Here is a 24,225-nt window from a genome sequence, read left to right on the forward strand (position 1 = left end):
TACATGTAGCTGTTCAGTTTTCCCAGGACCATTTATTGAAGAGGTTGTCTTTGCCCCATTGTATATCCTTGCCTCTTTTGTCAAAAATAAAGTACCCATAGGTGCATGGGTTTATTTCTGGGGTTTCTATCTTGTTTCTCTTTTTGTGCCAGTACCATACTGTCTTGATGATTGTAGCTGAAGTCAGGAAGGTTGATTCCTCCAGTTCCATTCTTTCTCAAGACTGCTTTCACTATTTGGGGTCTTTTGTGTTTCTATATGAACTGTGAAATTTTTTGTTCTAGTTCTATGAAAAATGCCATTGGTAATTTGATAGGGATCACATTGAATCTGTAGATTGCATTTGGTAATATAGTCATTTTCACAATATTGATTCTTCCTACCCAGGAACATGGAATATCTCTCAATCTGTTTATATCATCTTTGATTTCTTTCATCAGTGTCTTATAATCTTCTGTGTGTAGTTCTTTTGTTTCCTTAGGTAAGTTTATTCCTAGATATTTAATTCTTTTTGTTGCAATGGTACATGAGATTGATTCCTTAATTTCTCTTTCTGATTTTTCATTGTTAGTATATAGAAATGCAAGTGATTTCTGTGTATTGATTTTGTATCTTGCAACTTTGCTAAATTCACTGATTAGCTCCAGTAATTTTCTGATACTATCCTTTGTGTTTTCTATGTACAGTATCATGTCATCTGCAAACAGTGAGTGCTTTACTTCTTTTCTGATCTGGATTCCTTTTATTTCTTTTTCTTCTCTGATTGCTGTAGCTAGGACTTCCATAACTATGTTGAATAATAGTGGCAAAAGTGGACACCCTTGTCTTGTTCCTGATCTTAGGCGGAATGCTTTAAGTTTTTCACCATTGAGAATAATGTTTGCTGTAGGCTTATTGTATATGGCCTTTACTATGTTGAGGTAGATTCCTTCTGTACCCATTTTTTGAAGAGTTTTAAACATAAATGGGTGCTGAATTTTGTCCAGGGCTTTTTCTGCATCTATTGAGATTATCCTATGGTTTTTATCTTTCAGTTTGTTAATATGGTGTATCACATTGATTGATTTGCGTATATTGAAGAATCCTTGCATCCCTGGAATAAACCCAACTTGATCATGGTGTATGAGCTTTCTGATGTGTTGCTGAATTCTGTTTGCTAAAATTTTGTTGAGGATTTTTGCATCTATGTTCATCAGTGATATTGGCCTGTAGTTTTCTTTTTGTGTGTTGTCTTTGTCTAGTTTTGGTATCAGGGTAATGGTGGCCTCGTAGAACGAGTTTGGAAGTGTTCCTTCCTCTGAAACTTTTTGAGAGAGTTTTAGAAGTATGGGCATTAGCTCTTCTCTAAATGTTTGATAGAATCCTCATGTGAAGCCATCTGGTCCTTGGCTTTTGTTTTTTTGGGAGATTTTGATCACAGCTTCAATTTCAGTGCTTGAAATTGGGTTGTTCATAATTTCTATTTCTTCCTGGTTCAGTCTTGGAGGATTGAACTTTTCTAAGAATCTCCATTTCTTCCAGGTTATCCATTTTATTGCCATATAGTTGTTCATAATAGTCTCTTATAATCCTTTGTATTTCTGCATTGCCTATTGTAACATCTTTTTCATTTCTAATTTTGTTGATTTGATTCTTCTCTCTTTTTTTCTTGATGAGTCTGGCTAAAGGTTTGTCAATTTTGTTTATCTTTGAAAAGAACCAGCTTTTAGTTTCATTAATCTTTACTGTTGTTTCTTTCATTTCTTTTTCATTTATTTCTGCTTGGATCTTTATGATTTCTTTATTTCTACTAATTTTGGAGGTGTTTTTTTTTTGTTTTTTTCCACTTGTTTTAGGTGTAAAGTTAGGTTGTCTATTTGATGTTTTTCTTGTTTCTTGAGGTAGGATTGTATTGCTATAAACTTCCCTCTTAGGACTGCTTTTGCTGCATCCCATAGGTTTTGAGTTGTCGTGTTTTCATTGTCATTTGTTTCTAGAAATTTTTTTATTTTCCTTTTGATTTCTTCAGTAATCTGTTGGTTATTTACAAATGTGTTGTTTAATCTTCATGTGTTTGTGTTTCTTACAGTTTTTTTCTTGTAATTGATATCTAGTCTCATAGTGTTGTGGTCAGAGAAGATGCTTGATATGATTTCAATTTTCTTAAATTTACTGAGGCTTGATTTGTGACCCACGATGTGGTCTATCCTGGAGAATGTTCCATGTGCACTTGAGAAGAAGGTGTATTCTTCTGCATTTGGATGGACTGTCCTGAAGATATCAATGAGATCCATCTCATCTAATGTATCGTTTAAGACTTGTGTTTCCTTATTAATTTTCTGTTTTGATGATCTGTCCATTGGTGTGAGTGGGGTGTTAAAGTCTCCTACTATTACTGTGTTACTGCCAATTTCTCCTTTTATGTCTGTTAGTGTTAGTCTTATGTATTGCAATGTTGGGTGCATAGACCTTTACAATTGTTATGTCTTCCTCTTGGATTGATCCCTTGATCATTATGTAGTGTCCTTCTTTATCTCTTGTAATCTTCTTTATTTTAAGGTCTATTTTGTCTGATATGAGGATTGCTACTCCAGCCTTCTTTTGCTTCCCATTTGCATGAAATATATTTTTCTATCCTCACATTTTCAGTCCATATGTGTCTTGAGGTCTAAAGTGGGTTTCTTGTAGACAGCATATATATGGTTCTTATTTTTGTATCCATTCAGCCAGTCTGTGTCTTTTGGTTGGAGCATTTAATCCACTTACATTTAAAGTAATTATTGATATATATGTTCCTATTGCCATTCTCTTAATTGTTTGGGGTTGATTTTGTAGATCTTTTTTCTTCTCTTGTATTTCTTGACTCTATAAGTCCATTTAATGTTTGTTGTAAAGCTCGTTTGGTGGTACTGAATTCTCTTAACTTTTGCTTGTCTGAAAAGCTTTTTCTTTCTCCGTCAATTTTGAATGAGATCCTTGCCAGGTACAGTAACCTTGGATGTAGATTTTTCCCTTTCAGTACTTTAAATATATCCTGCCATTCCCTTCTGGCCTGCAGAGTTTCTGCTGAAAAGATCAGCTATTAAGCATATGGGGTTTCCCTTGTATGTTACTTGTTGTTTCTCCCTTGCTGCTTTTAATATTCTTTCTTTGTGTTTAGTCTTTGTTAGTTTGATTAGTATGTGTCTTGGCATGTTTCTCCTTGGATTTATCCTGTATGGGACTCTTTGTGCCTCTTGGACTTGATTGACTATTTCCTTTTCCATGTTGGGGAAATTTTCAACTATAATCTCTTCAAAAATTTTCTCATACCCTTTCTTTTTCTATTCTTCTTCTGGGACCCCTATAATTTGAATATTGCTATATTTGATATTGTCCCAGAGGTCTCTGAGACTATCCTCAATTCTTTTCATTCTTTTTACTTTATTCTGTTCCTCAGAAGTTATTTCCACCATTTTATCTTCCAGCTCACTGATTCATTCTTCTGCTTCAGATAGTCTGCTATTGATTCCTTCTAGGGTATTGTTAATTTCAGTAATTGTGTTGTTTGTCTCTGCATGTTTACTCTTTAATTCTGCTAGGTCTTTGTTAATTGATTCTTGCATTTTCTCCATTTTATTTTCAACGTTTTTGATCATATTTACTATCATTATTCTGAATTCTTTTTCAGGTAGTTTGCCTCTTTCCTCTTCATTTATTTGGACTTCTGTGTTTATAGTTTGTTCCTTCATTTGTGTAGTATTTCTCTGTGTGTGTGTGTTAGTCGCTCAGTTGTGTCTGACTCTTTGCAACCCCATGAACTGTAGCCTGCGAGGCTTCTCTGTCCATGGAATTCTCCAGGCAAGAATACTGGAGTGGATTGCCATTCTCTTCTCCAGAGGATCTTCCTGACCCAGGAACCTGACCCTGTTCTCCTTTATTGCAGGCAGATTATTTACCATTTGAGGTACAGGGAAGTCCTGAATATTTCCTGCCTTTTCATTATTTTTTTTTTAACTTATTGTGTTTGAGATCTCCTTTTCCCAGCCTTCAAGGCTGAATTCTTTCTTCCTTTTGGTTTCTGCCCTCCTAAGGTTGGTCCAGTGGTTTGTGTAAGCTTACTATAGGATGAGATTCATGCTAAGTTTTTGTTTGTTTGTTTTTCCTCTAATGGGCAAGGCTGAGTGAGGTGGTAATCCTGTCTGCTGATGATTGGGTTTGTATTTTTGTTTTGCTTGTTGTTTAGATGAGGCGTCCTGCACAAGGTGCTACTGATGCCAGGTCTTGTATGCCAGTGGTTTCCTTTGTGTGAGTTCTCACTATTTGATACCCCCTAGTAGGGTTAGTTCTCTAGTAGTCTAGGGTCTTGGAGTCAGTGCTCCCACTCCAAAGGCTCAGGTCTTGATCTCTGGTCAGGAGCGAAGGTTTCACAAATGGTTTGTTATGGCATTAAGTGAGATTAAAACAAATATCCAAAAATGAGAAACCAAAGATGAACCTCAGACAAATGGCAGTTACAAAATCAGGCAAATAATAATTAAAATAATGAAATATACACATATACATATATACCCATGAACAAAGTCAAAACAGTCCAACAAAAATAAAATACAATAGATTGACCCGGTGAACAAAGGAAACCAAGTATTATATTTACCAGTTAAGAACAAAACTAACTAAAGCACAAACTGGAAAACAAAACTAAAGCAAGGTGCCAACTGGGGAATAAAGTAATAAAAATAAAACTAACAAATATGTTGAGAGGAAAGGAAAGAAAGAAAAGAAAGAATAGATATGCAAAGTTAAATAGAGGTAGATATAGAAGATTTATATATATTAAAGATTAACTGCAGGGGGAAAAGAACAGTAGGAAAAGCAAACAAAGGAATAAACGTAGAAAAAATAACAATAGGTTTAGAAAATTAAAATTAAATAAAGAGAAAAGAAAAGAAAAAAAGGAAAACTCCCCAGAACTGCAAAAGCCCAACATAGAGGCAGAGGTTTATAACAAGAAAAAATGTGACTGAGAAAAAAAAAGAATAAAAAGAAAAAGCTCAAAAGCTTGATTAGATTTTATAGTGCCAATAAAATTGACAACTACAACAGAGGAGGAAAAACAAAAGGAAAATCCAAAGGAATCTACAGAACAAGTCAAAACATAAGAATAATAAATGTTTTTCTTGATTCATTGCTGTCAGAGTCCTTTCCCTCGCTGGGAGTCACAGTCCACCTCATCTCCCTAGGATGCCCTCTAACACTGCTGATCTCTGGACCTGCTGTGGGGGAAGCTCGGGTTCTAATTGGGGCCTACTCCTCTGTGTTCTTGCCTCCAGTATCCACAGCTCTCAGAACTAGTGTGTTTTCTTTTGTGGGAGCTCTCAATGACCTTTTATATATTCCACAGAGACAGTCTGTCTAGTTGATCCTGTGGACTTAATCTGTCACTTGTACAACTGGTGGGAGAGTTTTGGGTCTTCTTCCTTAGTCACACTGCCCCTGGGTTTCACTTGTGGTTTTATTTCCAGTTCTGCATGTGGGTCATCCACCGGGGTTTGCTCCTGAGGCTGCCCGGGAGGCCTTGGGTTTGCCCCTGTGAGGGCCAGGGGTAGAGGTGGTACAGCTCCCTCCCTGCAGAATTGCAGGGATTCTGGCAGCACCAGGTACTCAGGGGAGCTGGCGGCTAGGGCAGCAGGAAACAAAGTGCTCTAGAAAGTTATGGCAACCAGATTGCCCGATAGCTCCAGTATTCTTGCCTGGAGAACCCCCCTTCCTGACAGAGAAGCCTGGAACGCCACAGTCTAAAGGGTTGCAAAAAGTCGGACACTACAGAAGCAACCCTGCACTCATAGGCATGAGACTTTTTTTGCCTGTGGCATCTCTGCCCTAGTGAGAGCTGAGCGTGAAGGTGATGCAACTGCTTGGCTTGGGGGGACCCTGGAGGCGCCAAGTGTGCAGGGACATGGACTGCCTCCGCTGCAGGAGTTATGGCCCTATCAGAGTCTTTTTTTGTGGCTCTGTGGCTGGCGATCAGAAGACCTCTTTGGCCAGTCTTTCTCCGTAGCTTCAGGCCCTTAGAGGGCTCCCTTGCCTGGGGTCCTTCTCTGTTGTTGCACACGTCAGGCATATGGAGGAGCCCTCGTGGTTGGGGTCCTACTCTATAGTTCAGTGCCTCAGGCATTTGCTTGGCCAGCCCCTCTATTGTTCAGCTGCCAATGCTGGCATGTAGGGGGAGAGAGGCTATGGTGATGGCTCCACCCACTACGCATGACTCCGCAGTATCGCCTTGCTTCCATGGCTGCCCAGCTTTCCTCTGCAGGCATTTCCCAGCACAGTCTCCTCCCTCACATCCCCCGATCTGTCTCTCCCCAGTCAACAGCAGTCCTCGCTCAGGGATTGCTCCACAATTCCTTATCTCCCAGCCGGTGCACCTTCCAGGGGAGCTGCATCCCTGTCCAGGGCATGTATGGTTGCAGCAAGAACTATCTGATTCTCATTCCATTTAGGCTGCCACAGATCAGATGTTTCACTCTCAGCCTTAAATGTTTCTCCTCTGACTGAGACAGTTGCCCCAGTGTGGGTATTGGACCCCTGCTTCAGTTCCCCCACCCGCCGAGGGCAGGTCCAGTCCTACTAACACTCCTGTTTTTCCCCTTGGTTCCTTCGTTCTACCGAGTTTTGCGTGAGTCTGTATATTCTTTTCCGCTGGTCAGGTACTCCTGTCCAATCTCAAATGGTGTTCTGCATGCACTTCTGTGTCTGAAGGTGTATTCCTGATGTATCTGTGGAGAGAGATGTACTCCACGTCCACCTACTCCTCCACCATCTTGTTTTCCTCTGGGTAGATCCTTGATACATGTGTGCTAGTTAGTACTTTGCTAAAGAGTTGAGGGCGAGGTTGGGGGCCATCTGCAAATCTATAGCACTTTCTCTGTGCACAGCTTTCCCCTCTTTGGCAATTTCGCCTGTGGAGTTTAGTTGTCTTGGCCTTCCTGGACTCTCAGCACAATCTCCTCAGTTCATGTAGACTGTTGAGCTCTGCTTGGGTTTTCTTTCCCTTCTCTGTGGCTTGGAAACTCTCTCTCTCGACAGTAAGCTAGGATAGTCGTAGGGCTTGTCTCATAGGTTTCCCTGCTGTCAGGGATGACTGATGACTGATGCTGGTCACTGATCACTGTGCTGCCTGATGACTAATGTCTGAAAATTGTTATTTCATGTATTTTATCCATTTTTTAGGTTGTTTCAGGAGGGAGGACAAGTCTGGTCTGTTCCTTCATTTTGGGACATAAGTGGGAGTCCAAATCTAGAATAATTTGAAGGTGAAGGAAACCGTCATCTGTGATTGTATTTTTTACCTATTGTTTGCCTTTGATTCACAAAGGTCAGATCTGTCTCCCCATCTTCCCAACTCACACGAACGCCTAGACTTCCAGTTGAAGCCATCTTAAAGATTAAAGGAAATTGTTAACTGACTGGTTAGGCTAAGGTAGTAATACTGATCATCTGTTGACTATGTAGGGTTTCTTGTGAGTCCACATATTCTCCAGGCCCACACAAATATTTTTTAACAATTACAGAAAGACTTCTGAAAAGCTTTTATTGATAATAACTTTTATCAGCTTGCATGTTTTAAATTGATCAATTTGTATTGTAAGCACTGCTAATGTAACTTTGCCTTCCAGATATTTCACTTACCATTTCATTTCATCATCTCTGCCATGCTGTCAGTGGAAAAACTATGGCCTAGTTCAAAAGCTTATTTTTGCGTTAGACTTTACAGTATTCTGTAGTTACTTTTGAAATTCTAAAGCATCCTAAGGTTTAGTGAGTCAGAATTTTGACTATAGGAAAAAAGGTTGTTAGCCTTCTCCTCTTGCTTTCCTGCTTGCTGACTGAACACAGAAGTTGCATCAGAAGTGGTAATAGAATAGGATCAGGTCCCAGAATCTTACAAACAACAATGAAAATGTAGTGGCACAGGAAAAAATGGAGACATGGAGGCTGGTCTGTGTCTAAATAGCAATTGGTATGAAAAAGGCATGCATTTTAGTTGACTGGGAATCTTTCTGACTCAATAAATGACCTGACTATTGGAATACTTAAAAGTGATTATAAGAAACAGCCACAAATACAGCAAATATGGAAGAGGCATTTCATTTGTGGCTTTTACCGTTTATACCCCACTAGTCACTAAGTTCCACTATTTCTCCCTTTGCGTATTTTCACATCGTTTTCTTCTTTTCTTCATTCTGCTTTTCACATCTACCCTTTTATGAACAGAGGTCAGTATACACAGCATGTGAACCAGTCTGGAGTGCAGCCTGTTTTTTTGATGGCCTGTAAGTTAGGTTTTTTACATTTTTAAGTGGTTGGAAAGAAAGGTTAAAATAGTAATATTTCATGACATGTGAAAATTATATGAAACTAAGTTTCAAAGTCCATAAATAAAGATTTGTTGTATTGTTTATGGGTGCTTTTATGCTGTCACGGCAGAGCTGAGTGGTTATAGAAGAGGTTGTATGGCCTGTGAAGCCGGAAATACTTACTATCTATATCTGGCTTTCACAGAAAAGAAGTTTGTTGAGTTCTGCTCTACATTGCTGTTGGAGTGGAGAGTTTGTTTAGAAATGCAGAATTGATGATAGCACATACACTTCCTCCACTCCAGACATAAGCTTCAAAATCTTCCATGGCGGGACTTTCCTGGTGGTCCAGTGGTTAAGACACTGTGCTCCCACTGTGGGGGGTACAGGTTTGATCCCTGGTTGGAGATCACAGAGTGGGCAAACATTTAAAAAAAAAATCTTCAGTGGCTACTTATTGCATATGGGGGAAAAAAATCCAAGCTCCTTTATGTGACATCCAGGACTCTTTACAGCCTGGCACCAACCTGTTCTTCCTGGCCTCACCCCTCACCACTCCAGTCTTCTTGACTTACCAAATTCCCGATGCTATTAACACTGAGATATGTGTTATTCTTTAACTGCCAGTGTTATTTCCAGCTTTGGAGTCTGCAAGTGCTGTGTGCTATGCCTGTTCTTGCCCATATTTTTTACCCATAAATCCCTGTTCAGTCATCCAGACCTGCCTGAAATGGCGCCTCTTCACAGTGAGAATTCTATAGGCTCACCCCCTCCTCTGTAACCTCATCACATTTTGGACATTCCTCTTCTGTTAGCACTTGTCACATGACATTGTGATTATAACCATACTCTGAGCTCTTTGGAGGTAAAGAGTATGTTTTATTCTTGCTTTTTCCTCTCGTAGAGCTTCCCTGGTGGTTTCTGCAATGCGGGAGACCCAGGTTCGATCCCTGGGTCAAGAAGATCCCCTGGAGAAGGGAATGGCTACCCACTTCAGTATTCTTGCCTGGAGAATTCCATGGACAGAGTAGCCTGAGGGGCTACAGTCCATGGGGTTGGAAAGAATCGGACATGACTGAGTGACTGATACTTCCACTTTTTTCCCCTCTAGTATCCTACAAAGTATCTTGTACATGACAGCAAATATGTTTAAATGAATAGACTGATTAAGATTATAATGATATTTCTACCCTCTGTATACAATATATAACATTTAAACAACCCCAACTAAATAATTTGTGCTCTCTCTCTTTATATTTATGTCAGAAAATGTATCTTGTGATGGAGCTTTGTGAGGATGGAGAACTCAAAGAAATTCTGGATAGGAAAGGTCGTTTTTCAGAGAATGAGACAAGGTGGATCATTCAAAGTCTCGCCTCAGCTATAGCCTATCTTCATGATAAGGGTAAGAAGAGGATCACCCAGCTCATTGACTCCATGCAGGCAGATAGCACTTTTGTTTAAGGGTGATTGTATTCAGGATTCATAGTCACAGAAGTAATGCCTACTAATACAGAAAATTTGATTTTAAAAATTAAATTTTTTCCTTTGTAAATTTATTGAATTATTTTAATTAGAAACAAGACAGGTATGCAATTACATTGTCCATGGATAAGAATGAAATTATGAACATTTCTAACAACAACTTGAAAAGAAGCTAATATTGTTGAATCCAAAATAGAAAATCAATAGAAGTGAAATTTCTAAAAACTCATATATTAATAATAATGTTAAAAATATGCATATACTAGGCATTTAAAATTTTTTTAAACTTAATTATTAGAGCAGTTTTAGGTTCACAGCAAAATTGAGAAGTTACAGAGATTCCCACATACCTCTGTCCACGCATGCACATCCTTCCCCATTATTAGCATCCCCTATCAGCGTGGTTACACTTGTTACAGTTGATGAGCTTGTACTGACACATCGTTCTCACCCAAAGTCCATAGTTTACATTAGTGTTCGCTCTTGGTATTGAACATTCCATGGGTTTTGACAAATGTATGATCCACCAGTACAGTACCATATGGGAGTCGTTTCACTCCTTTAATATCCACATTTAAATATTATTCTAATTGCTTTACTATTCTTTGATATTATTGCTACTGTTTATCCTCATGCTCCTGCTTTTTTTTCCCTTCAATGTTAGTTTGGCTTACATGTGACTTTAGAAGCTTCTCATTTTATCAGTCAGTTTAGTTCAATTGCTCAGTCGTGTCTGACTCTTTGCGACCCCATGGACTGCAGCACACCAGGCTTCCCTGTCCATCACCAACTCCCGAAGCCTACTCAAACTCTTGTCCATTGAGTCGGTGATGCCATCCAGCCATCTCACCCTCTGTCATCCCCTTCTCCTCCAGCCTTCAATCTTTCCCAGCTTCAGGGTCTTTTCCGATGAGTCGGTTCATCGCATCAGGTGGCCAAAGTATTGGAGTTTCAGCTTCAGCATCAGTCCTTCCAATGAATATTCAGGACTCATTTCCTTTAGGATTGACTGGTTGCAGTCCAAGGGACTCTCAAGAGTCTTCTCCAACACCACAGTTCAAAAGAGATGAGAAAAAACTTTGCTCCAGAGAGGTCAGGGGACGTGGTTAGGTGTGTAGAGCTGGTGCTGGAACCCAGGGGCTCATTCAACAGATGTTCCCTAAGCACCTACAGCATTGAGGTTGGTCCTAGAGTTACAGAGGTTCAAATACAAGGCATCTGCCTCTCAGGGAAATTGGTAGGAGATGGAGTACAGAAAACAAATTGATGATTTGTTTTCAAATGGAGTACAGAAAACAATATGATGATTTCTGAGAGCAAAATAGAGAGCATGGAGCATAGGTGTACTAAGTACCTCGTTTGATTTGGAAAGTCAAGCAAGAATTCACAGAGGAAGCAAAACTTGAGCTGAGGAATACAAACTCAGGTGAAAAAAGGAGGGCTTTCTAGGCAGAGAGTGAGGATTTTTGCAAGAGCAGAAAACCAAAGACTTGATATTTTGATAATTTCAGTTCTCCCACATTAAGCTAAAAAGTCAGTACGTTTCAAACTAAATCTTAACAGGATTTATGATGGAACTTGATAAAATTATTTTGAGAGGGATGAGAATAGTAAAGAAAACAATGAAAAAGAACAGTGGAGGCAGCAGAGAGACTTGCCCTGCCAAGTATCAAACCATGTTATGAAGATATATTAGTTAAAGTTTTGTGGTGTTTATGTAAGAAGAGATAAGGAGAACAATAGAAATTCCAAACACAGGTTGGGTGTGGAAGAGAACTGTAAACAACTAGGAGTAGTAGACAGTCCAGTGCTCATCCAACCTCATTTCCCCGGAAATTATACCTATAGCTTTTCAAGTTTAGGGAAATGATTACAATGGATATGGACTGGATCAGTTATTTGCAAAGGAAATATTTGGTACATGAGAGTATTTACATGTACATAAAAGTCCTGCATGAGCCCTGACATGTTCAACTAGAGATTTTGTGTCTCACGGGTTTTTGTTTTTAACTTTAATGTATAAAGAGTAGCAAAGTGGGACTGATGATGCAGAAAATATATTGAAATAAGTATAGTTTGTATACATGTAGCCAAGTTGCAGTATGTTAAATGTTTATGCTGACAATAACACATGAATAGAAGTAAAGAGGTAATCCTCCCTTTGAAGAGTGAAGGACATGGGAAAGCTGCTTCCTCCTACAGGGAATACCTAACTGGACACAATCCTCTTTCACACTCACCAGGCCGTTCATGATGAAGAGTGGCCAGTTGGAGCAGCAGGGGGTTGGGGAGAGGACAGAGAGTCAAAGACAGTGGCTCCTTAAGGTTAAAAACATGGAGAAAAGGGATATGAATATAAGGGAATGAAACGGGGCAGAATTTTACCTGACCCTCCTCAGATTTTTTTCAACAGTGGATGTTAACTAGTCAAGTTCTATTTGTGTCCGCTCTAATTATTTTTTCATTATCCATTTCATTTGATTTGTTGTCTATTTTCTTGGTAGATATAGTACATAGAGATCTGAAACTGGAGAACATAATGGTTAAAAGCAGCTTTATTGATGCTAACAATGAAATGAACTTAAACATAAAGGTAAGATATTAGAAATGATGGTAAACGTTTGCCTATAAATAGTTTGATATCAAAGTGGCAACATATATCCTCTTTTTAGATACATTTCAGAAGCTTTTAGACAGCCAAAAATAAACAGCCTGTGCTAAAAAAATTAAAATTTCACAAAAGAGGTTGTGACTGACAAGAAAAATTTCACAAGTTAAGAAGTGCTACTGAATTTTTTTAAAGTAGATATTCATTTGGATAGTTCTAAATCATTAGTTAATAGCAAACAAACAGATGCTCTGAATTCTAATTAATTTGAAAATTATGCCTGGTAATTTGATGTAAATGTATTACAGATTTAGAGAAAAAGTGCGCCTTGGCTGTGCCTTTGATACTAAATTAATGCTGAAGTCTGTATTTCTCATTTAAAAATTTCTTGGGTATTAATATTTATGTCCTAAGCACAGTTAGTATGCCAAGTATTTATTCTTGAAGACTTTATTCAAATTCAATGTTCTTTAATGTCAAATAAATGATCAGATACATTATTTATTACTTAGCATTTTTAAAGTGGCTGCTTTCAAAATATATGAATGTGTTAATTTGGGAATAAAATGTTGTCTTTGAATAACTTGCTCTGTTGCATTTATAACATAAATAGGTTTAACAGTATTGTTGTTTTACTCAAATAAATGTTCTTAGATGTTTCCATTATAAGCTCTATGAGGGCAGGAATTCTGTGTGTCTTATTCACTGTTGGTACCTGGAGTAACGCCTGAAATATAGTATGTGCTCATTTAATATTTGGTGCATGAAGGAAGGAATAAATGCCCTTCAAAGAACTGAATTGGGGTCATAAGAACTTTTATATATTTGATACCTGTATACATTTTCTGTGGAGAAAGATAATGTATCATGATGCTCCAAGTAGGGTCATTGTGAACACTCCTGGAGAAATTTATTAATCTCTTTAGAGAAATAGTGATATCACATTGTTGATAGGAACATTTTCTTACTCGATAAGGTACTGGAAACTTTACATTCAGTGTCTGTGGACCACAATCTTATCTTTGGTTGTGTGATCAGTAAATGTGCCTGTTTTTTCTGCTTTCAGCCCAAGGCTGTTCCAAGTACCAAGGACACACACTGAATATTTAATAACCAAATGTTTAATGACCAAGATTTAGACCTGAGCAGAAAGCCTGCAGTTGCAGCAGTAGGCCTCCTGTGTATTTGTAGTTATATTGTGTATTTTTTTTCCTGTTAATTTGCTTCTCGTAGTTTTTAATAGTGTAATAATTTTTTAAATTAGTATACTCTAGAAACACAGAGGAAATAATAGTAAAGAAAAGATAGCATTGACTAGAGAAAATGTTTTATAAATAATTATAAAAAAGAGGAGTTTCTGTGAGTGCTGACAAGAATGATTTGCATTTGTAACAGTGCTTTAAACTGAAACAGCTTGAACATCAGAAAAATAGATAATAAACTTACTAAGGCCAGAATGTATTTTACAATGAAATAACTTTATAAAGATAACTTTTTATTTTAAAAAACGTTAAATGCCTTCTTGGAAGAGCAACTCCCTATGTTGAACTGGTGAATTTAAATTAGAAGGAGTGAATAATCAACATTATGGGTGTTTTTTCAAAATTTGGAAAACCAAGTTTCTCTTGACCAGGTTTCTTTTCCACAAGGAGGGGCAGGTAGGGAGGGGAAGCAAGGTCCTTATTAGTAATACAAGGAAAGCCCCTCTATCCTCAAGAATTCCTGAATTAAATGCAGTACAGTGTAGTGAAAATCCTGTTGCTAGAATGTGTGAACTTTGGGTCTGTAAAACTGGTGACTCTATGTGAATTTCTTCTTGCAGGTGACTGATTTTGGCCTAGCAGTGAAGAAGCAGGGAAGGAGTGAAGCCATGCTGCAAACCACATGTGGGACACCCATCTATATGGGTAAGTTAGTAGGCTTTAAATGATTTTTTTTCCTATAGAAAAATGTAGAACAACTTGTGTGGATTAAAATCTGAGCAGTTTGATTTTGCATCATGACTTAATGGCCCTGATCAAGCTACCTTTTCTTTTCTTGAAAGTGAAAGTATTTTAGTCGTTGTCACAAATTTTTCATTGTTCTTATCTTTGGAGATTATAGTGTTCATCATTTCTCTGGGCTGTTCTTATAACTGTTTATGTCTCTTAGGTAATCATACACCCAAACCTAATTATCATTTTGTTAATCCATGCTAAAATAATGCATGTGTTTTGCTTCTTTCCATTTTTTATTGAATTTCATTGCCATCCAGTAGTTTTTTGTAGAGTTCTGATTAAATATATTTCATAAACCAACAGTTTCTCATTTTTGTAAATGTGATTTTTAACAGCATTCTTGAAGTATAATTTAGGTACCAAAAAAAAAAAGGTACCATTCAGTGATTTTTCATACATTCACAGAGTTTTACGGCACCACCACAATCCAATTTAAGCAGTTCTACCCCTAGCAGTTGCCTCGTGCCCATTTGCTCTCAATCTCATTCCCATCCAATCCCAGGTAACCACTGATCTTTTTCTCTCTAGATTTTCTATTTCTGGATATTTCATATAAATGGAATCATACAACATCTAGGCTTATACACCTGGTTTTTTTCACTTAGCATGATGTTTTTGAGGTACATTCCTGTTGCAGCACATATGTGTAGTCTGTTCCGTTATATTAGTAAACAGTTGTCCATTGTATAGATATGCAACACTTTGTTTATCTATTTATTAGTTGATGCACATGCAGATCGTTTCCAGTTTGGAGCTATTATGAATAATCCTGCTTATGGACATTCGTGTTCAAATTTTTATGTGGGCATATGGTTTCATTTTCCCTGGGTAGCTACAGAGAAGTGAAATTGCTGAATCATATATTATTTATGTTTATACTTTTTAAGAAACTACCAAACAATTTTCCAAAGTAGCTATAAGATTTTACCTTCCCCCTAGCAATGTGTGAGAGTTCCAGTTTCTTCACATCCTTTCTAACTCTTTATATTACTTATCTTTGTAATTATAGCCATTCTGATGGGTAGGAAGTAGTATCTCATTGTGATTTTTACTTTTCATTATCTTAATGACCAATGATGTTGAACATCTTTTCATGTACTTATTAGTCATTCATATATCTTAGAATATACATAGATGAAATGTCTATTCAAATCTGTATCTATTGAGACGATCATATATACTTTTTAAATTTATTAAAGAAATAATTGCATTAATAGATTTTTAAAAATATTGAACCATTCTTGTACTTTCGGATTAAACCTCACTTGGTTTGATATACTGCTATATTCAGTTTGATTGTAACAGTGTGGATCACAACAAACTGTGGAAAATTCTTTTTTTTTTATTTTTATTTTATTTTTTTTTAAATTTTAATTGGAGGCTAATTACTTTACAATATTGTGGTGGTTTTGCCATACATTCACATGAATCAGCCATGGGTGTACATGTGTTCCCCATCCTGACCCTCCCTCCCTCCCACCTCCCTCCCCATCCCATCTCTCAGGGTCATCCCGGTGTACCAGCCCTGAGCACCTGGCCTCATGTGTCGAACCTAGACTGGCGATCCATTTCACATATGTTAATATACATGTTTCAATGCTATTCTCTCAAATCATCCCACCCTCACCTTCTCCCATAGAATACAACAGTCTGTTCTTTACATCTGTGTCTCTTTTGCTGTCTTGCATATAGGGTCATCGTTACCATCTTTCTAAATTCCATATATATGTGTTAATATACTGTGTTTGTGTTTTTCTTTCTGACTTACTTTGCTCTGTATAATAGACTGCATTTTCATCCACCTCATTAGAACTGATTCAAATGCATTCTTTTTAATAGCTGAGTAATATTCCATTGTGTATATGTACCACAGCTTTCTTATCCATTCATCTGCTGAGGGACATCTAGGTTGCTTCCATGTCCTGGCTATTGTAAACAGTGCTGTGATGAACATTGGGGTCAAACTGTGGAAAATTCTTAAAGAGATGGGAATACCAGACTGCCTTACCTGCCTCCTGAGAAATCTGTATGCAGGTCAAGAAGCAATAGTTAGAACTGGACATGAAACAATAGACTGGTTCAAAATCAGGAAATGAGTACATCAACACTATATATTGTCATCTTGCTTATTTAACTTAAATGTGGAGTGCATCATGCGAAATGCCAGGCTGGATGAAGCTCAAGCTAGAATTAAGATTGCTGGTAGAAATATCAATAACCTCAGATATTCAGATGCACCACCCTTATGGCAGAAGGTAAAGAGGAACTGAAGAGCCTCTTGATGAAAGTGAAAGAGGAGAGTGAAAAACCTGGTTTAAAACTCAACGTTCAAAAAACTAAGATTGTGGCATCTGGTCCCATCACTTCATGGCAAATAGATGGGGAAGCAATAGAAATGGTAACTGACTTTTTTTTCTTGAGCTCCAAAATCACTGCAGATGTGACTGCAGCCATGAAATTAAAGAATGCTTGCTCCTTGGAAGAAAAGCTATGACAAACCTAGTCAGCATATTAAAAAACAGAGACATTACTTTACTGACAAAGGTCTGTCTAGTCAAAGCTATGGTTTTTCCAGTAGTCATGTATGGATGTGAGAGCTGGACCATAAAGAAAGCTGAGTGCCGAAGAATTGATGCTTTTGAACTGTGGTGTTGGAGAAGACTCTTGAGAGTCCCTTGGACTTCAAGGAGATCCAACCAGTCCATCCTAAAGGAAATCAGTCCTGAATATTCATTGGAAGGACTGATGCTTAAGCTGAAGCTCCATACTTTGGCCACCTGATACGAAGAGGCAACTCATTGGCAAAGATCCTGATGCTGGGAAAGATTGAGGGCAGAAGAGGAAGGAAGTGACAGAGGATGAGCTGGTTGGATGGTGTCATCAACTCAGTGGACATGAGTTTGAACAAATTCTGAGAGATAGTGAAGGACAGGGAAGCCTGGTGTGCTGCAGTCCTTGGGGTTGCAAAGAGTTGAACATGGCTAAGCAACTGAACAACAACAAATAATTCAATTTGTTACCACTTTAGTTCAGAACTTTGAGTGTAGCCTTCTTTCCTGCTGCCCTTATATGTTTTTTTGATGTTAGGATTATACTATACTCATTTTAAAAATAAAATATTTTCATTTTTTTGTATGTTCATGAGCCATTTGAGTAATAGAAATTACCTATTCATTAATTATTTGATGAGATTTCCCCTTAAAATTTTTTGGTCTTGGTACCCTGTGGGGATAAAATTTCTATTATTTTCTTATTTTAAATTTTTGTTTATTTATTTATTTTGGCTGTTCTGGTTCTTTGTTGCTGCATGCGAGCCTTCTCTAGTTGCGGCGAGCAGGGTTACTCTTTTTTGCAGAGCATGGGCTCCAGGCGCTCAGCTTGCGAGCCTAGTTGTTCCACGGCATGTGGGATCTTCCCAGACCAAGAATCAAACTTGCATCCACTGCATTGGCAGGTGACTTCCTAACCACTAGACCACCAGGGAAGTCCCTATTATTTTCAATTTATATTAGGTTATTTAAGTTTTTCACATCTTGAATCATTCTGATAGTTTATATTTTTCAGAAAATTGTTCATTACATTACGATTTTAAATTTTTAAAGATGCATATTATATTCACTTGTAATTCTTAGATCTGTGATTTTAGCTCCATATTAATTCTTAATATTTGTTAAGAAGGCAATATAATATAATTTAATATTAGCAGTGTGGCCTCTGACATACTGGCTAACTTGGGACTCTAGCTCTGCCACTTGCTTTCTGGTTAGACTGTACAAACAACTTTGTCATGGTTTCTACTTTTGTATAATAAGGATTATGCCACCTTCTATAAAAAATAATGAAGGATCTATTTTGTGTCAGACACTGTTCTAGGTGTTGGAAATATAACAGTGAACAAAACAAGAAAATATGTTGGTGCAAACATTAATAAGAAAGATAAAAAAATATCTGGTATGTTAGCAAAAAGTGCTAAAAGAAAAATAAAGCAGAAAAGGGGAGAAGATGTATTTTAGGATGGTAATAATAATATCTTTTTATCAGATTGACATAGAATTAAATGTAAAGTGCTTATCACAGTACCTGGCACTTAGTGCTCAATTTTAGTTCTTGTAATAATACTAACCATTTTTTCTTGATCAAATTTATTAGTGGCAAGACTATTTATTGAGCTTTCAAAACTCCAGCTTAAACCTAGTGTTATTTGATTTTCATTGATTTCTGCTTTTATTTTTCTTAATTCCTTCTTTCTACTTACTTTTGGCTTATTTTTAAACTTCCTAAGTTAAATGTTTATTTTCAGTCTTCTTATTTTCTAATAAATGCATTTAAGGCTGTATATTTTCCTCTGAGTACTCCTTTAACTGTTTATTTTATTATACAATGTTCTAATTGTTATTAGTTCCTTAATAATCTATGATTTTACTCTTCTTCTTTAATCCAAAAATTACTTTGAAGTGCTTTTAGAATTTTCTGTGGGATGTATTTGATACTCACATGATTCTGTGTTAATTTATCTAGCCTTTTGTTTTTCTATCTAATTTTCTTCATTTTACTAGGTAATTGTGAGTTAAAAGGTTTCAACTTTTAGGAATTTTCTCTGTGGTTGAACGCAAGATTCATTTTTGCAAACATTACTTTGGATATTTTGAAAGCATGTACCCTCAGCCCTCCATATCTGTGGGTCTGCACCTGAAGACTCAACTAACCAATGATCCAAAGTATTTGAGGAAAAAATTTCCTCAAATTTTGTAGAGAAAATGCAAATTTCTATTGTATAGAAATGCAATAAATATCTGCATATTCTATATCTTGCAATTTTACTGTATTCGTTTATTCTAGTAGTTCTCTGGTGGCATCTTTAGGATTTTCTGTATATAATATTATGTCATCTGCAAACAGTTACAGTTTTACTTCTTCCTTTCCAATTAGGATTCTTTTTACTTCTTCTTATCTAATTGCTATTCACTACTTTGTTGAATAAAAGTGACAAGAGTAGATATCCTTATTTTGTTCCTGCTCTTAGAGGATAAGAATTTTTTACCATGTAGAAGGAACAGATAAATGCTTTCAGTTCTTCACCATTGAGTATGATGTTCACTGTGGGTTTGTCATTATGGCCTTTATTATGTTGAGGTATGTTCCCTCTATACCAACTTTCTAGAGAGTTTTTGTCATAAATGGATGTCAAATTTTGTCAAAAGCTTCTTCTGCATCTATAGGGATGATCGTATGATTTTTACCCTTCATTTGTTAATGTGGTGTATCACATTGATTGATTTGAAGAAATTGAACCATCCTTGAGTTACTGGACTAAGTTCTACGTAATCATGGTATATGATTCTTTTAATATATTGTTGAATTTAGTTTGCTAAGATTTTTTTGAAGTTTTTACATCTGTGTTCATCAGTGCTATTGGCTTATAGTTTTCTTTTTTTGGTGGTATCTTTATCTAGTTTTGATAGCAGGCTGATGCTGGCCTTGTAAAATGAGTTTGGAAGTATTCCTTCCTCTTTAACTTTTTGGAATAGTTTGATAAGCATAGGTGTTAACTTTTCTTAAATGTTTTTTAGAATTTACCTGTGGAGCTATCTGGTATTGGACTTTTGTTTTTTGAGAATTTTTAACTTACTGATCCAGTTTTATCACTGGTAATTGATCTGTTCCTGTTTTTTCCTGATTCAGTCTTAGGAGATTGTATATTTCAAGAAATTTATCTGTTCCCTCTGAGTTGTCCATTTCATTGGTGTAAAATTGTTCATAGTAATCTCTTATGAGCCTTTGTATTTCTGTGGTATTGATTGTAATTTCTATTTCATTCTGATTTTCTGTCTTTTTTCTTAATGAGTCTTGCTAAAAGTTTATCAATTTTGCTTATCTTTTTAAAGAACTAGCTCTTAGCTCTAATTCTGTCTCTTTCAGTGATCTTTTCAGTATCTTTTTAGTCTCTGTCTCTTTTATTTCTGATCTGATCTTTTTTTTCTCTTTCCTTCTATTAATTTCAGGTTTTCTTCTTCTTTTTTCTAGTTCCTTTAGATGTAAGGTTAGATTGTTTATTTGAAGTTTTTCTTGTTTCCTGAGGTAAGGCTTGTATCTCTATAAACTTCTCTATTAGAACTACTTTTGCTGTATCCCGTAAATTATAGATCATTGTGTTTCCATTTTTATTTCTCTCTAGATATTTTTGATTTCCTCTTTTATTTCTTCAGTGGCCCGTTGGTTGTTTAGTAGTATGTTATTTAGACTTCATGTGTCTGTGCTTTTGCTGTTTCTTTTCTTTTCATTTTGCCCAATTCTCTGTGTCTAATTTCTGTGTATTAGGTATGTTGGTTATGCCTTCTGATCTTGGAGAAATGGTGCCTTATATAGGCAACATCCTGTGGGGACCACCGGCATGCTCCGCTCTGATCACTGGAGTTGTATGTTCTAGGGGTGCCCCCAATGTGGGCTGCATGCACCCTTTTTTGGTGGGGCTGACTACTGTGGACACATTGGTAAGATGGGACTGGCCCCCAACCTGCTTGGCTTTGAGGCTGTGCCACATACGGTGACTCTGGGCTTGCTAGAAGGTGAGGTAGGCTTACTGCAGGATTAACTGCATGGCCTGTGTAAGCCATGCTTACACCTGCTATTTGCCTGCTGGTGCACAAGACTTGGTGCCTACATAGCTGCATGGTAAAGGGGAGTGCTAGTTTCCTGGTGGGTGGGCCAAGTCTTGGCAGCTGTCTTACCAGTGGATGTGGGGCTGGTTTGTGCCTGCTGGTGGATGGAGCAGGTCCCGGCACTAATAAGCTAGAGGGAAGAAACCAAAATGGTGCTTCCCAGCACCAGTGTTCATGTGATAGAATGAACTCTCCACAATGGCTGCTCCCAGTCCCCTGGGGGAGTCCTAGCGGCTTCCTCCCTCCCTGGGAGGTTTCCAAGATCAGCAACTGGGTCTGACCTGTTTTTCAAACTCCTGCCTCTGAGCTGGGTTTCAGAGTGTGAGATTTTGTGTGCACCCTTGAAGAGCAAAGTCTGTTGTTTCCTCTAGCACTCCAGCTCTCCTGGGTATAAGCCCTGCTGGTTGTCAAAGCCAGATGTTCTGTGGGCTTATATTCCTGGTGCAGAACCCCCAGAATGGGGAGCCTGATGTGGAGCTAAGAGTCCTCACTCCTTGGGGAGGACTTCTGGGATTGTGACATACCTGTTTGTGTTCCACTGACCTGGAAATGTAGATTCTAACTGTAGTATGTCTCCTCCCCTCCTTCCCATATTCTTGTACTTCCTACTTTATGTCTTAATTGTGGAAAATTCTTTTCTGCTAGTTTTCAGGTCATTCCTATAGATAGTTGCTCTGTAAGTAGTAATTTTGGTGTGTTCGTGGGAGGTGATGAGTTCATAGTCTTCAGCTCTGTCATCTCAGCCACCAGTCCATATTATTAATTTTGCTTGCTTCCTCTGTTGATTTCTAAGAGAGTTATTAAAGTCACTCACTAATGTAGGGCTTTAGTAGATTTTTTTTTGTACTTTTAGTAGATTTCTTAAAAATATTCTTCATGGAAACATAATTTGTATATAATAAAATGCACAGATTTTAAGTGTAAAGTTTAATGAGTTTTGACAAATATATATACTTATACAGTTACCACCTCAGTGAAGATATAGAATATTTCCATCACCCCAGAAATTTCCTTTGTGTCCCTCTCAGTCAATCCCCCACCCAAACCTTAGCAACCACTGAGGATTTCCATTGCCTTAGATTAGTTTTGCTTGTCTGTTTATACAAATTGAATCATAAGTATATATTCTTTTGTGTGTGTCTTCTTCTGCTCCATGTAATGATTTTGAGACTTAGCCATGTTGTTATATCAGTAGTTTATTCATTTTTATTCCTGAGGGGTATGCCTGGTTCATTGTCTGTCTGTTTGATGCTTTAAGTTTCTAAGTTGTTCTATCTTATTTGGGAAGAGGCTACTTTAGATTCTGTTCATATCCTCCTGTTGGCAAAAGACATCTGGTCTGTAGTTACATGGGGAAAATATATCCAAGCATCCTGAGTTTTATGCCTGCTTATTAGTTGTCTACACTGATAACAAGTGAGAGAACAAGAGAGAAGACAGATGGTTTGTGGGGCTTTGCTGACTTCCTAAACAGCTCTTTGGCACAGTTGCTCTGGCCTCTGCCTCCCTGTGAGAGCTGAGATGACAGTGCACGTAGAAATGCCCCTGGTGATTAAGATGACTCTGAAACAATGAGGGCTCTGAATTCCAGGCCCCCACTGTGTGGTACACCTACGTGGAAATCTGTCAGGGAATCGGATCACGGAATCGGCCCTTGTCATAGACACATGGCCATAGAGCCACTTGAATGTTTATGATTCAGTATTTTAAAAGTTTAAGTAGGGTTAAAGAATACAAGTAATTGCTTAAAGGGAAATATTAATTAGTTAATTTTCAGTGATTTGAAGACAAATTACTCAGTTTGTTAATATCTATAATTAAGTCTTTTCTCTTTCTTTCTTCTGTTTACCTTTCAGCTCCTTTTTTGTTGCTTTTTAGTTCCTTTAAAATAGGTAGAGGAAGTGAAATTTCATTTGCTTTTACTGTTACAGACACACTGTGTATGTAGTGTGTGTGTGTGTGTGTGTGTGTGTGTGTGTGTGTGTTGGGAGGGGTGATTGAAACTGTTTTCTAAAGTAAAAACACCTTTTACTTGGGAGATGCTCTGTAACTGTGTTACTTTAGGTGAGTCACTTAATATGTGTATCTGGACCTTAATTTCCTCACTGGCAAAGTGAGTCAAATGCCTGTATACCCATCTCACATGATTCTTGACATAATTTATACGAATAGCATCATTGATGCAAAAGTACTTTGTAAATTTTAAATTTCTATTCAAATACACACAGTTGACCCTTAAACAATGTGGGAGTGAAGCTACGTATTAACTTACTGTTGGCCCTCTGGGGTACTCCCCAACTGTAGAGGTGTAATAGACATATTCCTGGAATAGCATATTCAACTTTTTAAAAACCCAGCCATTATTTAAAAATCTAATCATTAAAAGATGAGCTACCTCAAAATAAAATAAAGTTCTACTTTGAGAAGATTGTTTAAAAGAACCCTATCATCTCAATAGATACAGAAAAAGTGTTTGACAACATGCAAAATCCTTTCATAGGGCTTCCCAGGTGGTTTAGAAGTGAAGAAACCACCTGTAATACAGGAGACTTGAGTTTGATCTCTGGGTCAGGAAAATCCCCTGGAGAAGGAAATGGCAACCCACTCCAGTGTTCTGCCTGGGAAATCCCATGGTCAGAGAAGCCTGGTGGGCTACAGTCCATGGGGTCACAAAAGAGACAGACATCACTGAGCAACTAAACAACAATAACAACAATCATGCACACATTGTAAGTAAGAAGCACAGAGTTGGGGAGTCAGAAATACCTGGACCCTAGGCCTCCCCTGTGACTGTCTCTTTAATTGAGTTATATTATAGGAGCTCTCTCTTTGTCTTAGTTTTCTCATTTAGAAAATGTGGAAGATAATTCATATTGTCATAGGAGTGTTATGAAGTTACTATCACTACTGTTATTTTGCTGAAGTGATTTACAGCCGTTTATCTTAGTTTCTCTGTAAATCCAGATTTCCACATTTTGGGCTTGCTTTAAATTGTATCTACTTATACTTAAGTCATGTTTTCAATACTATTTTTGGCAAATACTAAAATATTGTTGCCCTCTACTATAACTCCATGATCTTTGCAAGGTCATTTGTTAACAATTTGAAAGAGATGAAAAGCTGTACATTTAGCTGTACAGTGTGTGCCATCATTCCAT

The 24,225-nt window shown here is 37.4% G+C and overlaps 1 protein-coding gene across 21 annotated transcripts in view; it reads left to right on the forward strand.

Annotated features, from left to right (window-relative positions):
- STK33 (serine/threonine kinase 33) overlaps positions 1 to 24,225 on the forward strand; it is a 168,688-nt gene that overhangs the window by 107,937 nt on the left and 36,526 nt on the right. For all 21 annotated transcript variants that reach the window (XM_081540800.1, XM_081540796.1, XM_081540790.1 and 18 more), the window contains 3 exons: positions 9,585 to 9,723; positions 12,308 to 12,396; positions 14,234 to 14,318. In XM_081540800.1, coding sequence (XP_081396926.1) covers positions 9,585 to 9,723; positions 12,308 to 12,396; positions 14,234 to 14,318 — 313 coding nt within the window. The remainder of the gene's footprint in view (positions 1 to 9,584; positions 9,724 to 12,307; positions 12,397 to 14,233; positions 14,319 to 24,225) is intronic.

Source organism: Giraffa tippelskirchi, chromosome 11 (assembly GCF_054371585.1).
Source record: "Giraffa tippelskirchi isolate mGirTip1 chromosome 11, T2T-mGirTip1v1.2.pri, whole genome shotgun sequence".
Taxonomy (NCBI): Eukaryota; Metazoa; Chordata; class Mammalia; order Artiodactyla; family Giraffidae; genus Giraffa; species Giraffa tippelskirchi.